The sequence below is a fragment of the Heteronotia binoei genome, chromosome 6 (assembly GCF_032191835.1).
Source record: "Heteronotia binoei isolate CCM8104 ecotype False Entrance Well chromosome 6, APGP_CSIRO_Hbin_v1, whole genome shotgun sequence".
NCBI classification, from domain to species: Eukaryota; Metazoa; Chordata; class Lepidosauria; order Squamata; family Gekkonidae; genus Heteronotia; species Heteronotia binoei.
In genome coordinates, this window is record NC_083228.1 from 78,506,589 (window position 1) to 78,519,318 (window position 12,730).

A 12,730-nucleotide genomic window follows, 5' to 3' on the forward strand; every position below is an offset into this window, starting at 1 on the left:
TCACTATTCATTTAGTCTTGTGCTTAAATACTGTCCTTGTTGCTGAAGGCTGCATTCACATTCTGTGCAAGAATAACTATGTCATATCTTCCCCTTTGTCCTATAACCACTAGCAGTCAGTCAGAGAGCTGGAATTGTATGACACTTGTGTCCTTCTTTCAATTTGCTGGTCCTATTGACTTCTGTAGGGCAATGCTTCATATACTGACAACAATTACTTCAGATGCCACAACACTTCATGGTAGGAAGTGAAGTAATGACCTGCTTACTATAAGGCTAGTACAAACCCAGCTTACAGTGAAACTCACTGCCCAGGTTTGGGCCTCTAGCCTTTTTCAGTGGAAGAGATAAGACAGTCTTTGCAAAAGAAATACATATAAGCCTTTATTAAATACAGGCAAGTATATTTAGTAAATTTAGTGTTTGTGCTCTGCCAAACCAAGGGCATTGCCTGGCTGCAGCTGAGAAAGTGTTGATGGTTTCAGGTTGAAGTCATGATCCCCTAAACTTGGGGCAATTTTTTTTTTTAGAATTGTGCAGAATTGCCCTTGGGCATCTTCTGTGTCAGGCTGTTCCCATTCTGCACAGTGCCCTAGGCTGACAACTGTGTTGGTAAAAGGGGCTGGGTTCAGCTGCTCACTGGTGGAGCTGGTGCAGATAGCCTGCAGCTCCTGTACCCCTTCTCTTCTGCTTGTAGTAGGAGGCAGGGCATGAGCTGGTTTGACCAGCCACATCTGGTTTCTTGCTACTGTTGGGCTCACTGTCTTCAGTATAAGATGTAGTACAGTCTTCAATCCTGTAGGACAGCAAAAAATCCCTATTAGGAATTGGAGTTGACAAAGACTAGTGTGTAGGACAGAAAACAGCTGCAATGCCAGCTCAACATAAGGAAGGAGCTCACAGACAGGGCCTTTTCCTGTCCTTGAAATCTTTCTCCTTCCAGTTTCAAGTGTGTGCTGATGATCAAGCAGTATAATCTTTGCTTTGTAAAAGCTACTTTTTTTTACAAAGGAAGATTAATTTCTGTGTAAGAGACCAGTTCTAGCACATGCTACCATTGATATTTACACAGTACAAATGCCAAAGTAGTGGTAACCACAGGGTAGCAAGATTCTGACTGGTGGAATGATTTACAGGGTTAGTCTAGAGTAGACTGAGGAATATGCATGAGGGAAAAATAGAGGAAAGCATTAAGGCATGATGATATTCAGAGAATGATGAGTAGGAGTGGAGGCATGAATCTGGTTTTGTGAGGGAGAGAGTGATAGAAGTGTTGGACCAGCAGCTTCCTGGGAAGCAGTGGAGGATAATGAAAGTGGAGTATATACCGTAAGTGGCTGAAGTGCTGTAACTCCAGGAATCCAGTTCTACTTTCTGACTCCGAAGGAGACTTTTGGTGGGGCTGCAGCCTTAGTTTTCTCTGCTTTCTGTGCAGCTGTCGCAAGGCCTGGGCAATACACCGATTCCCTGCACGCTCCCACACCAGCTGGGCCCGCTCCTCTGCTTGTGCATCCCCACTGCTGTGAAAGAGATGGTGTAACTGCAGCAGCCCAACTCCCTGAAAGATGTTGGCAGATGCTTTTTTGCGAGTGCAACTCTTGGGTGTCTGAGGGTGGGGCAAGTCACAAGCAATGGAGGCAGGAGTGCCCATGTGGTTAGGGTCTCTCCACTCTGTAGCTGGAGGTAATTCTGTGAAAAGATATGGGGGAAAGGATGAAGTAGCAGCATTAATCGCTTCTGGCAGCTTTTGTTTTCTCCTTGTGCCTTCACATGTTTCCTCTTTAGCAAGTCTTTGCAAACCAGGTCCTTCCACAATCATGTTCTGGAGCACCTACATTGTCTCTGTCTAAGCTGTACCTGTCTCACACAGCAACCAAGCAATGAGTTCTGCCTCCTTTCCTCAAAACAACTCAGAAAGAAAGCTACAGCTGGCCAGTCGTTTTCAGCCATTCCCTTATGGCATCAGATGCTGTGTCCTGGAAGAGATCACTAACTTTCTCTGCCATCACCCAGAAGCCACTGTACAAATCATAGTGTCATATGAATGACAGGTCAGTTCTTGCAGGCTACAGCTGTGCTCAAGCAGGAGAAGGGAGGAGCTGCAGGAAAAAAACTTCAAGTGATCTGAATGCCTGCAGGTTCTAAGTTCTCACATTCTTGGAGTCACTGATGGTACTAGGATAATCCTCTTAGCAGTTTTTCATGTTCTGACACCTCTTATTTGACAACACTGCCATAGCAGTTATTTCCCAGTAGGTAGCTGGAGAAACTCCTCCCACCCCTTTCAGTCCTGAATGGATCTTGTTTGGCAGTCTGAGCCCTTGAGCTTAGCTGCTTCAGTGTCTGTCCAGGAACCGTATAGGTGCTCTACCGCCCAAGGTCCCATCTGTTCATTGGCTCACTCAAAAAATGGCCCTCCATATATGCAACATTCATATCAGTCTTTAAGATTTCACACAGGATCTATCAACATTTAATTTAGCTGTGAAAAGCATCCGCGGAGGAAGACTGAGCTGTAGTGCTGGGGAAGGGAAGGGTTAACTCATCCCCATGGTGTTTGCCCACTGTGGGGTAAACACTGGGAAGAATTTCTTTTTCCTTGATGAGGGAACAAGGCATAGGAGCTCAGGACAATGTATATACTCTCTCCTAATTTTGTTCCCACCACAATCCTGGAAATGCCAGGTGCCACTACCCTCACAGCAAGCACTGAGACAACTGCGGGTTGAAAGTGAAGTCTGGAATATAGTCTGGGAAGGCTAGGGTTCAAACCTCCACTCCGTCATAAAACTTGTTGGGTGACTTTTGGGTTAGTTGTTCTCTGTTAGCGGAGCCTACTTCACAGAGTAGTACAGACATTTAAGTAGGTTAAGTCCTATAAACACCACTCCCTGAAGAATATACGCTCTTCTCTCTGCCCTAATGCTCACCGAGTGGTTTTGAGTTAGTGTCATAGCTTAATATACAGTGCAAAGACTGCTGTTCTGACCTTGGGGAAAAAAGGCAGAGTAGCAATGTAACATACCCCCCCCGGGGGGAGGGGATTAAAACTTTCCTCTTATAAACGAGCCAGCATACTCCGAACTCCCCCCCCCCTCCGTTTTCTCTCTGGGTTCAAGAATCCTTTACAATGAGAGTTGCTGTTTCCAGAGCAGCTGCCTAGACCCAGGTGGACTCGGGTACTCACAAACCTAGCGGCTGCTGCTGAGTTTGGCACCGCGGCACGCTCGAAGAGTCCTTGAGCCACGCCACCGCGGGTTCTGTCAAGCGCTTTTGCGGGTCTCTTCTCAAACCTATTCCAGTCGTTCAGAAGCTCTTACAGGGTGACTCCTCTTCCTCCATTGAACAGTGTGGACAACAGAGACTTCAACCAATCAGCTTCTCCAGCTCCTCGACTCCTGCCTTCTGAATCCGAACTCCCAAGACAACTGACTACCCAATCCGGTGAAGGGAAGGTGGGACTCCAGGACTTCTTGTGGGAATGCGTGGCAGCTCTAGTATTGACGTCAGCGAGGAGTTAGCCTCCCAGTAGGAGAGGGCGGAGCTTGGGCGGTTGGTCTCTGCCCGTCTAGGAACGGAGGCGTGGGCCGTGCCTACCCTGCGGCGGGAGACCGTCGTCTGGCCTTATTCTGAGGTAGCCCTCGGGCAGAAGAAAATTAAGATTTCTAGCGTGTTTTTACAGGTCAAACCTAATCATTCATTGTAAGGGACGGCGGATTCCCCCCCCCCTTCTCTGTCCGCCTCCGCTTTCTTGTCTGCCTCTTTATATTTATTCGACAATAATATACGTCAAAGCCTGCCTTTCGTTGTTTGGATTTACTAATTGCAGGTATTTCCCCAGCCTAGGCGCACTGGAGACTCGGGTTAGCGCCTAGAATCTGGCTCACTGCCAGTGTTTTGGAAAGAGTGCTGCTAAGAAAGGTCACTAGCCTGACCGCCACGTCTGGTTTTCCAGACTCGCTCGTCGCTTAGCCGTGCGAGGTCTTTCTGGTAAGGCAGCAAAGGATTTCGAGAGACAGCCCGCTTCACTCTCTAAGCCAGGGGATCCCCAACGTGGTGCCCGTGGGGACCATAGTGCCTGCTAGCACTTTTTCCGGTGCTGGCCAAGCGCTTCAGAAAGTGGGTGGGGCTTTTGCCCAGAAAGGTTTCTGATTGGCCATTGGAGATTTAATTGGCTGCACAGATAAGTAAAAATCTTGCTTTGGCGGCAGCTGCCACCACTGACAGTACACTGCAGCAGCCCTTGGCTCTGCCTTCTGCAGCTGCCGTCCCCTGGCATCCATTTTATGGCTGTGCCGCCGTGCTGTGCCAAAATTCCAAAAGTGCCCACAAGGTTAGAAACGTGAAAAAGGTTAGAAACCCCTGCTCTAAGCAGTCACAGCTAGACAAGTGCAAAAGGGTCGATCAGGAAGGAAGGTCGTGCTGTCCACTCAGCTCCTGCATGCTTGGGAGCCAAAAATTAGATGGAACCCACTATTATAAATTCCTGCTGTTGTGTTATTTGGGGAAAGCAAGAAAAAAGGCTGTTTGACTTTATTCACCCTTGATAGTTGGGATTCAGGAAGATGCAAGAGAGAGGCATTTGACATTGGAGGAAAAATAGAGACCAATGCTGTTTGTTTTATTTTTACATTTTCAGGGGAAGAAATACATAGCCCTGTTTCTATGCAAACCTAGCTCCACAGAATATTCTAGAACACAAATTACAAGTAACATCTTTTTTTTTTCACTGCCAGACTTTAAGTGGGGTGGTTTTGATGGGAGGAAACTGCCCCTCCCCAGCTCATCCTCTGCAATTTTTTTTTATGGAGATCCAGCCATGTGTAATGTGTTGCTTCTCTTTCCCAATCTAATTTGGAAGTTAAAAGCATTTGCAGTGACATCACCCTGTGACTTAAGTGCATGCCTGAAGTGTAGCATGCAGAACATAAAATAGGGTTGCCAGCCTTCAGGTGGGGCCTGACATAGGCAGCTTTGAGGGGATTGGATAAACATATGGAGCAGAGGTTCATCAGTAGCTATTAGCCACAGCGGATTGATGGAACTCTCTGTCTGGGGCAGTTATCTGTATTCTTGGTGCTGGGGGAGCAACAGTGGAAGGGCTTCTAGTGTCCTGGCCCCACTGGTGGGCCTTCTGATCGCACCTGGGTTTTTGGCCACTGTATGACACAGAGTGTTGGACTGGATGGGCCATTGGTCTGATCCAATATGGCTTTTCTTATGTTCTTAATTAAACCAATCTCTAGGCTACATATATTATTTTCAATTTATAACCCGCCCTTTCCCAAATGGGCTCTGAATGGGCAACAACAGTCAATAATACAAGGTTAAAATCAGATACATATAATAAAACAATATATAATCTGAAAACATAAACGTCTAAAAATAAACTCCAATTCAGCAGTTGGTGGTATCAGTTGCCTCCACTCCTTTCATACATCCCTCAGCTGATATGAGATAAATGATATAAGATAGTTCCCCTGGAGAAAATGGCTGCTTTCCCTAGGCTCAACCCACAATTAGCCTGGAATTTCCCTACACCGAGTTGCCAACCCTAAACATAATGCCAGTAATTATGCACCAGGATCCATATGATCCAATTTAGTTTTTCTTAAATATACCCATTTCAAAGCAATCCTTGCCTAACATAAACTAAGTTCAGTTACTGACAAATTGTTAGCCGCTTATAGGGTTAGTGGCTCATTAATTCATGATATTTCTCCTACACGGGTATGTATGTTCATATGTAAAAATGTTGCAAGTGTTAACACAGTTCCATGTGCTTGCAAGCTACAGCAGTAACTTCAAAATATATTGTGATGAAATATCCGTAAATTATTTTCATGGAGACTGTGTAGACATTTCATACAACTTTTCTATTCCAACCCAGGAAAATTAGTATGTGCACAGTGGTCCTATGGTACTGTGTGCAGAACTCACTGCTATGAAAACCAGGAGTTCTACTGAGTATAAAATAAAGCATGACAGACTCTTACCACACATGGCACATGTCTAGAGGGGACTTAAACCCTGTGCTGTTTTTATAACTTGAAATGTCCCCTATGGGGAAACTTACATTTAGTCCCCTAAAAGGCAAGTGCCCCCTGAGGTCAATTACAGGTTGGGGAAATGGTACTGGAGGAGGCTTGTGCCCCCGTCTTCATGTGCCATGACACAGGGCAGGCCCTTGAGCATCTGAAAATTTCATTGAATTTGCAGCGTAGGTCTGGTCCAACAGGGTTGAGGTGGGCAGGAGAGACACATGAAGACAATATATCATATATTTAAGCCCTGATGGGGTAGATTATGGATTTTAAAAATAAATGCTGGGGCTATAAATCAAGACTTGATAAATCCCAGGTGCTGGATCACCATAACGCATAGAAAATTTATTTGGCACCTTAGTATTTTCAGCAGTGATTTTAGTGAAGTGTCCCTTAGTGATCCTCAGTAGAAATACAAAGCTTATCCAACATTTTCTATCAGAATATGTTTTGTATGACAAAAACTGCACATATTGGAAGTTTTTGTCAATCGTTTATATGCTAGGTTTATATCCTTCAGTGGTACTGAGGAATTCATTTATGAAACAGTTTCTTTCTATACTGTTTCCATCATTCAATTTAATAGATCTTTTAAAAGAAATAATAAAATTATGAGAAACTGGGTCTTGTGTTAAGGTTAGAGGTTAGCTTTTTGTTATTGTGATAATAACCAGCATCACTCCTGTATTCATTTATATACTACAACACTTCTGTCACACGAAACTGTAAAGAGGTTAGGATTAGGTTTTGTGAGCAATAATTAGAAAAAAAATGTGGTTGTCACATGAAACCCTCAAGGCTAAAAAATGAGTCTGCTTCTAAATTTTTGGGCTGGCTCCTCAAACAAATTTGTCAAGCCCAACTATAGAAGAAGAATATTGGATTTATATCCTGCCCTCCACTCTGAATCTCAGAGTGGCTCACAATCTCCTTTATATTCCTCCCGCACAACAGACACCCTGTGAGGTGGGTGGAGCTGAGAGGACTCTCACAGCAGCTGCCCTTTCAAGGACAACTTCTCCCTGAGCTATGGCTGACCAAAGGCCGTTCCAACAGGTGCAAGTGGAGTAGTGTGGAATCAAACCCGGTTCTCCCTGATAAGAGTTCGCACACTTAACCACTACACCAAACTGGGAGTGACATAGTTGCTTTAGTGGGTAGATCATGCCAGATGGTGATGACTGTATTCTTAAAATACAAGCACATGTAGTTTTGTATCTTGTTTTGCTTTCTGTGTAATTATCAAGTGGATTACTGATGGAAACTGGTCAGCTTTGGGATCAAGGTTTGAACTGCCCAGGGAACTGACTGATAAAAGCCTGAAAGGATATAGATGTGGCTCAAAGCAGCTCAAAGGTTGCCTTTGGACAGTCTAAGGAAGTGCTGAAGGGAAATGTATATGTATAAGCAGCAGGTAAAGATAAAACAGACACATTTCCAGTCTTTCCAGTTATGTTTTATGTTAGGTCAAGAGTGCAAGGGTGTGGGGGGGGAGCACAAATTACTTATTTCAACCCCTTCCCCTACACACCTCTTTAAAACAAACTACTCAGAATTGTGATGGCCAGACCACACCATTTGGGGGATGGAGGACAACTGACCAGGGTCAGAACAGAAGTTCCAAAGTAGTTCATAACATACAGTGCCTTCTGAGAGAAACTATACCTGGACCTCTTTCCATACAGCAGGGTGGGGCAGCATTCTGTGCCTGCAGGCCAACCTTTCTGTGCAGGAACAGCTCAAGAGGCAGGCTGGCTGCTAGTAGTGATGACACAGAAAATTCTAGTGCCAAAGAAGCCAGCTTTAAGTGATATTCTGAGAGTGTAAACTCTAAATTGGGACTGCAGGGGCGTGGAGGAGAGATGGAACCAGTTATTAGCAAAAAGATGAAGAGAGAGAGAGAGCCGCCCAGAGCAGAGGAGGGGACTGGGAGGGGCTGAGGCGGGAAGCTGAGAGGCCCCAGTGCAGGAAAGACCGTTAAGCTGCAGATGTTTGGCAGCTGCAGGCAAAGGAAGTGCCTGAGAAAGAGAGAGTTAGACTCCGCTGGGCTGCAGAAGGGATTGGAGGCCTGACTTGCGCTCTCCATAGACAGTATGCCTCTTCCACCACCTCCTTCTTCACCTCCACCACCTTATCCACACTCCAGAGAGCCTTTGAGCATGAACTGGCCCTTCCTGCGAAGTCTGTTGGGAATTTTGCGCGTATTGCAGCTGGTGGCTGGTGCTGTTTGCTGGATTACTTTAGCAGCACACAAGTATGAAGGGGCAACCTACTTTGCAGTCTTTGCTGCAGTCCTCGTGTGGCTGCTCACCTTAGCAATCTTTGGCCTCAGCTTACTGGGTCGCTGGGCTCTGGTGCCAGGGCTGGGGAGCCGCTGGCTTATCACAAATATTGTGCATGATCTGCTGTTTGGGGTCATTCTCTTCTCTGCTGCTGCGGGCATCATGGTCCATAAGGCACAGGATGTCAGCTACTGCAACGTGAGTGCCTACAAGTTTACCTGCAATTACAGTGCCTACCTGAGTGCTGCCATCTTTGCAGGCATCACTGCCGTCTTTTACCTGCTTTCAGGACTCTACTGTCTGGTACGCCGTTCCCGGGGGCACCATGACATCATCTGAGAGATGCAAGAAGATCAGTACACAGGGATAGACACACCCTTCTGCAAACTGATGGACAAGCCTCACACACATATCATCCCACAGTCAAATTGCTCCTTGCTTCAGACACACCAACTTGCCTTCCTAATGGAGAGTCAAGACACCAATAGACTTTTTCTGTAGAGAATCTGACCCCCTCACCAGCAGATGGATGTGGGCTTTTGCGACCCTGACTCAAACTGGAATGCTCTTTAGGTGAAATCTGGGACCTGGATTGTGGGCCCTCCTTTCTTTTCCTCCTTCATGTGGCAGGTGGGTCTTTCTGGGTTTGTGAGGGTTTGAATGACCTGGCTTGTGATGCAAGTAAGTGCCACAGGGAGTCAAGATCATCCAACGTGTTTCCTAGTTCTTACAAGAGCAATTTTAGTTTAGCATGTAGTCCTTGCCAATACATATATATTTATGCCTTACACTTAAGATCCCACTTTTATATTAAAATTAATTCTATGAGTTAATTGAACAATTGAATAATCATCTACTGGGATGATCCTCTGGTTTATTCTTTTTAACAAAAGTTTTTGATTGCTCTTTGCCACTCTGTTTTTAATCATATATTTATAAGTAATATTTTTTAAAATTACTTCTATATTTTGGATAGGACCTTGATGTTGATATTGTAGCCTTTCTGCCATTGCAACACACCTTCCAGGATTTTGTACTCTAAACTGGAGCCCTGCTCTGTAACCCAGCCCACGGGCTCTGCCTCTTGAGACATTAGGGAATGCACTTTGTGTATGTTCAGACATGCCATCTTTTGATTATTGTTATGTCATATATCTCAGAGATGACACCAGAGAGAGGATCCTGGGCTCAGGTCTTGTAAACTTTCCTCTCAAATTAAGCCGTGCTTCTGACCTTGGACCATAACTGTTGCTTTCATTTTTCCCTGTGCTAGTTCTTGTATCATTTCTGCAACACCACAGGGACCATTGCTTCATGGAAAAGGAAGCCAGATCACAGGCTAATCAGTCATGGATAATAGGGAACATTTGAAGCATTTGTTTGGGGGGGAGGGGATTGATGGTGGGACCATGTAAAAAAGAGGCCCCTTGTGGCAGGGAAGGAAGTGCTGATTATCAGGGTTAGGATGATTGCCTCATATATGAGGACCCCCCACCCAAGCTGGCTGGGATGACCAGTCTCCATTGCAGAGGATCAAGACCTATTAAGACAGATTTGTAACCTAATCCTTGACTCCTGGAGGTATAAAGATTAGGCTTCCACATAAGATCATCCCTTTCTAATGAGATAGGAGTAACATTTGAGAACCAGTGTGGTGCAGTATTTGACCAGGATCTTGGAGACCCAGGTTCAAGTCCCCATTATGCAATGAAAGTTTGCTGGATGGCCTTGGGCCAGTCACATACTCTTAGATTAACTTACCTCACTAAAATTGTGAAGATAAAATGGAAGAGAGGATGATGATGTAAGCCTCCTTGGGTCACCATTGGGAAGAATGGCAGGTCATAAATGAAGTAAATAAATAATTTCAGACTGGGCTCTCAGGGTGAAACAGGCTGTTGCAGCACTTTGTGCCAGGGCTATGCATTCGCCTACTTTCCTCATAATCTGGAGAAGCCTGTTCGGTGTATTTTGCATTGAGCACTGAGATATTACCCTGTATAAGTAGGAGAGCACATGGTATTTTGTGGCTCTAGGGCACCAAGAAAAGAGAAGCTTTGAGCAAAAACAGGCAAGCAGAAACTGACATTGGAGAGACCTGAGGGAAAATGTGATTGCTCTAAAAAGGAACAGTTACATCTAATGGAAACCCTCAGGTAGGATAGGTATGCATACTGGGTGAATTTCAAAGCTTAACAGAAATATCAGGCCCATTGTTGCCAGGAACTGCATTTCCGTATGCTTCAGACCAAAACAGCTGCCCACCTGGATTTCTGTATCATGTGAGTCTGAATTGATTTATGTGACAGCTATAACAATTCAAGCCCTGGTGTGTTTATGTTTCTGGACTGGCATACATTGGATTTTAACACTGCCTGCTCCTAAAGGAAGAGATGCCTCAGAAATACTGAAATGCCAAATAATGGATCCCCACAGACAACTCTCCTGCTGTGTGTCTAAGTCAAACTCATTTAACAGCTGCCAAAACTGCCTTGTCCTAAGATGCTACAACTAATGTGCCTTTTGTTCCAGTATTTTTCAAATGGTGGGAATGCTCATTTTTTGGGTTGGAGTCTCCCTTACCCAAACAAGATTGTATTCCAGCAATAGGACACAAGCTGGTAAATGTAATTACTTCAACAGAGAAACAAAAAACTCCCCCAGAAGTCCACCTCACCTGTCCTTCTACTACTCAAGACACCAAACAATCCTGCTTCAGCCTCTGGAGATTACTGACATTTTTTTTTCTTCAGAACATCAACAAAAACACTGACCATCTGCTTTCATCCTCCTTATGGTGCCCTGCCAAACATATTTCTTAGCATGGGGCATGGAAGAACTGCTGCCTGTCAATTGCTCTGAAAGGAAATCCACCCTTTCCCCCTTGAAAAGTCCAAGACCGATCCTATGGGTGGGGGAAGTGACTTCTGCAAAGACCTATGACCAGAGGAGCCCTTGATACCTTGCAGTTCCTGAGGTAAGAAACCAGGGTTCAGGAGGGGAAGGTGTGCACTTAAAAGCACAGGTGAGGAAGCAACTGGCCCCAAAACAGGCCCCATTCTTAGTGGACAAGGAGAATAATAGTACACTGTTACAATGTGCTGTGCTCTGCTGAGTAGGTCACAAATGCCGTAGGTGCTTACTAGGATTCTAGTGAGATCAAGTGATGCCCACAATTAGGGTTGCCAATCTCCAAATGGGAGCAGGGGATCCCCCAGTTAAGAGGCCCTCCGCTGCTTCAGGTTTATCAGAAAGCGGGGGAAATGTCTGCTGGGCACTCTATTCCCTATGGAGACCAATTCCCATAGGGTATAATGGAGAATTGATCCATGAGTATCTGGGGCTCTCGGGAGACTGTTTTTTGAGGTAGCGATTCCAAATTTTCAACATAGCACCCAGTGCCTGTCCTCAAGAACCCTGCCAAGTTTTAAAAAGATTAGACCAGGGAGGTCCAATTCTATGAGCCCCCAAAGAAGGTGCTCCTATCCTTCATTATTTCCCAATGGAGGCAAGGCATTTAAATGGTGAGTGGTCCCTTTAAATGTGATTGCCAGAACTCTCTTCAGAGTTCAGTTATGTTTGTCACAACGTTGCTCCTGGCTCTACCCCCAAAGGCCCCAGATATTTCTGGAGCCGGATGTGGCGACCCTAAACCAGTTGCATGTACAGATAAAATTGGTTTATTAAACACAATGACACACTCATCTAGCAATATCAAATAATCAAGAAAAAGTATACAATCATTAGTATTTCCTCACACACAAGAATCAGCAGTACCAACTGAAAGTTATCAGGTGGTCAGTTGTTCATTTCAGAGGTAGAGAGCATGCTTGGTCTTCTTAGGGATGGCAAGGAGAAAGCAGACACCCAAGGTTGTGCCTAGCTTTACTCCTGCTTTGATGAAAAGTGTGAAAACGAACTTGGTTTCTTGGAATGGTACGTCTTGAGTGCCTCACGTCCTGGAGTGTTCTGAACCCCCATAGGCAAGATGGTTCATATTTTAAAAACACGTTTTCAATGAAAAGATGTATACCATCTTCCCAGTCCCTTCTGCATATGCTGTAACCATGGCTGATTTCGCACTCACCTTACGCCTCTCTCATGTCCGTTTTCTCAGCACGGTGTCCTCCCAATTTCCCATTATTTGCATCGAGGCTGCAGCAAACATCACGGTTTTCATGCAGCAAATGGAAACTGGTTTTTAGTGGTTTCTGTTAGCTGTGCAAAAACCGTGATGTTTGCTGCAACCCCAGTGCAAATAGTGGGAAATTGGGAGGATGCTGCGCTGAGAAAACGGATGTGAGAACAGCATAAGGATGAGTGTGAAATCAGTCCACATTTGGTCAAGACAAGCTTACTTTCATGCATGTGAAGAAACATCTTAAGCAAGATCTAAAAATTTCT

The 12,730-nt window shown here is 45.1% G+C and overlaps 2 protein-coding genes across 2 annotated transcripts; one reads left to right on the forward strand and one right to left on the reverse strand.

Moving 5' to 3' along the window:
* Positions 1–358: 358 nt before the first annotated feature.
* On the reverse strand, positions 359–3,377 carry AVPI1 (arginine vasopressin induced 1). The gene is made up of 3 exons (XM_060241873.1): positions 3,192–3,377; positions 1,329–1,689; positions 359–796 (listed from the first exon to the last, which is right to left on the reverse strand). The coding sequence occupies exons 2-3, from the start codon at positions 1,649–1,651 to the stop codon at positions 637–639; spliced, it is 483 nt and encodes a 160-aa protein (XP_060097856.1). The 5' UTR covers positions 1,652–1,689; positions 3,192–3,377; the 3' UTR covers positions 359–636.
* Positions 3,378–7,697: 4,320 nt separating this feature from the next.
* MARVELD1 (MARVEL domain containing 1) lies at positions 7,698–8,871 on the forward strand. The gene has a single exon (XM_060240854.1). The coding sequence runs from the start codon at positions 8,138–8,140 to the stop codon at positions 8,663–8,665; it is 528 nt and encodes a 175-aa protein (XP_060096837.1). The 5' UTR covers positions 7,698–8,137; the 3' UTR covers positions 8,666–8,871.
* Positions 8,872–12,730: the final 3,859 nt, after the last annotated feature.

What these genes read in the sequence shown, in the direction of transcription:
- AVPI1 (XM_060241873.1), bottom strand. Translation starts at nt 1,651, where the DNA reads ATGGGCACTCCTGCCTCCATTGCTTGTGACTTGCCCCACCCTCAGACA. An exon ending in CAGCACTTCAGCCACTTACG is followed by an intron (nt 797 to 1,328) that starts GTATATACTCCA and finishes GCTGTCCTACAG; the next exon opens with GATTGAAGACTGTACTACAT.
- MARVELD1 (XM_060240854.1), top strand. Translation starts at nt 8,138, where the DNA reads ATGCCTCTTCCACCACCTCCTTCTTCACCTCCACCACCTTATCCACAC.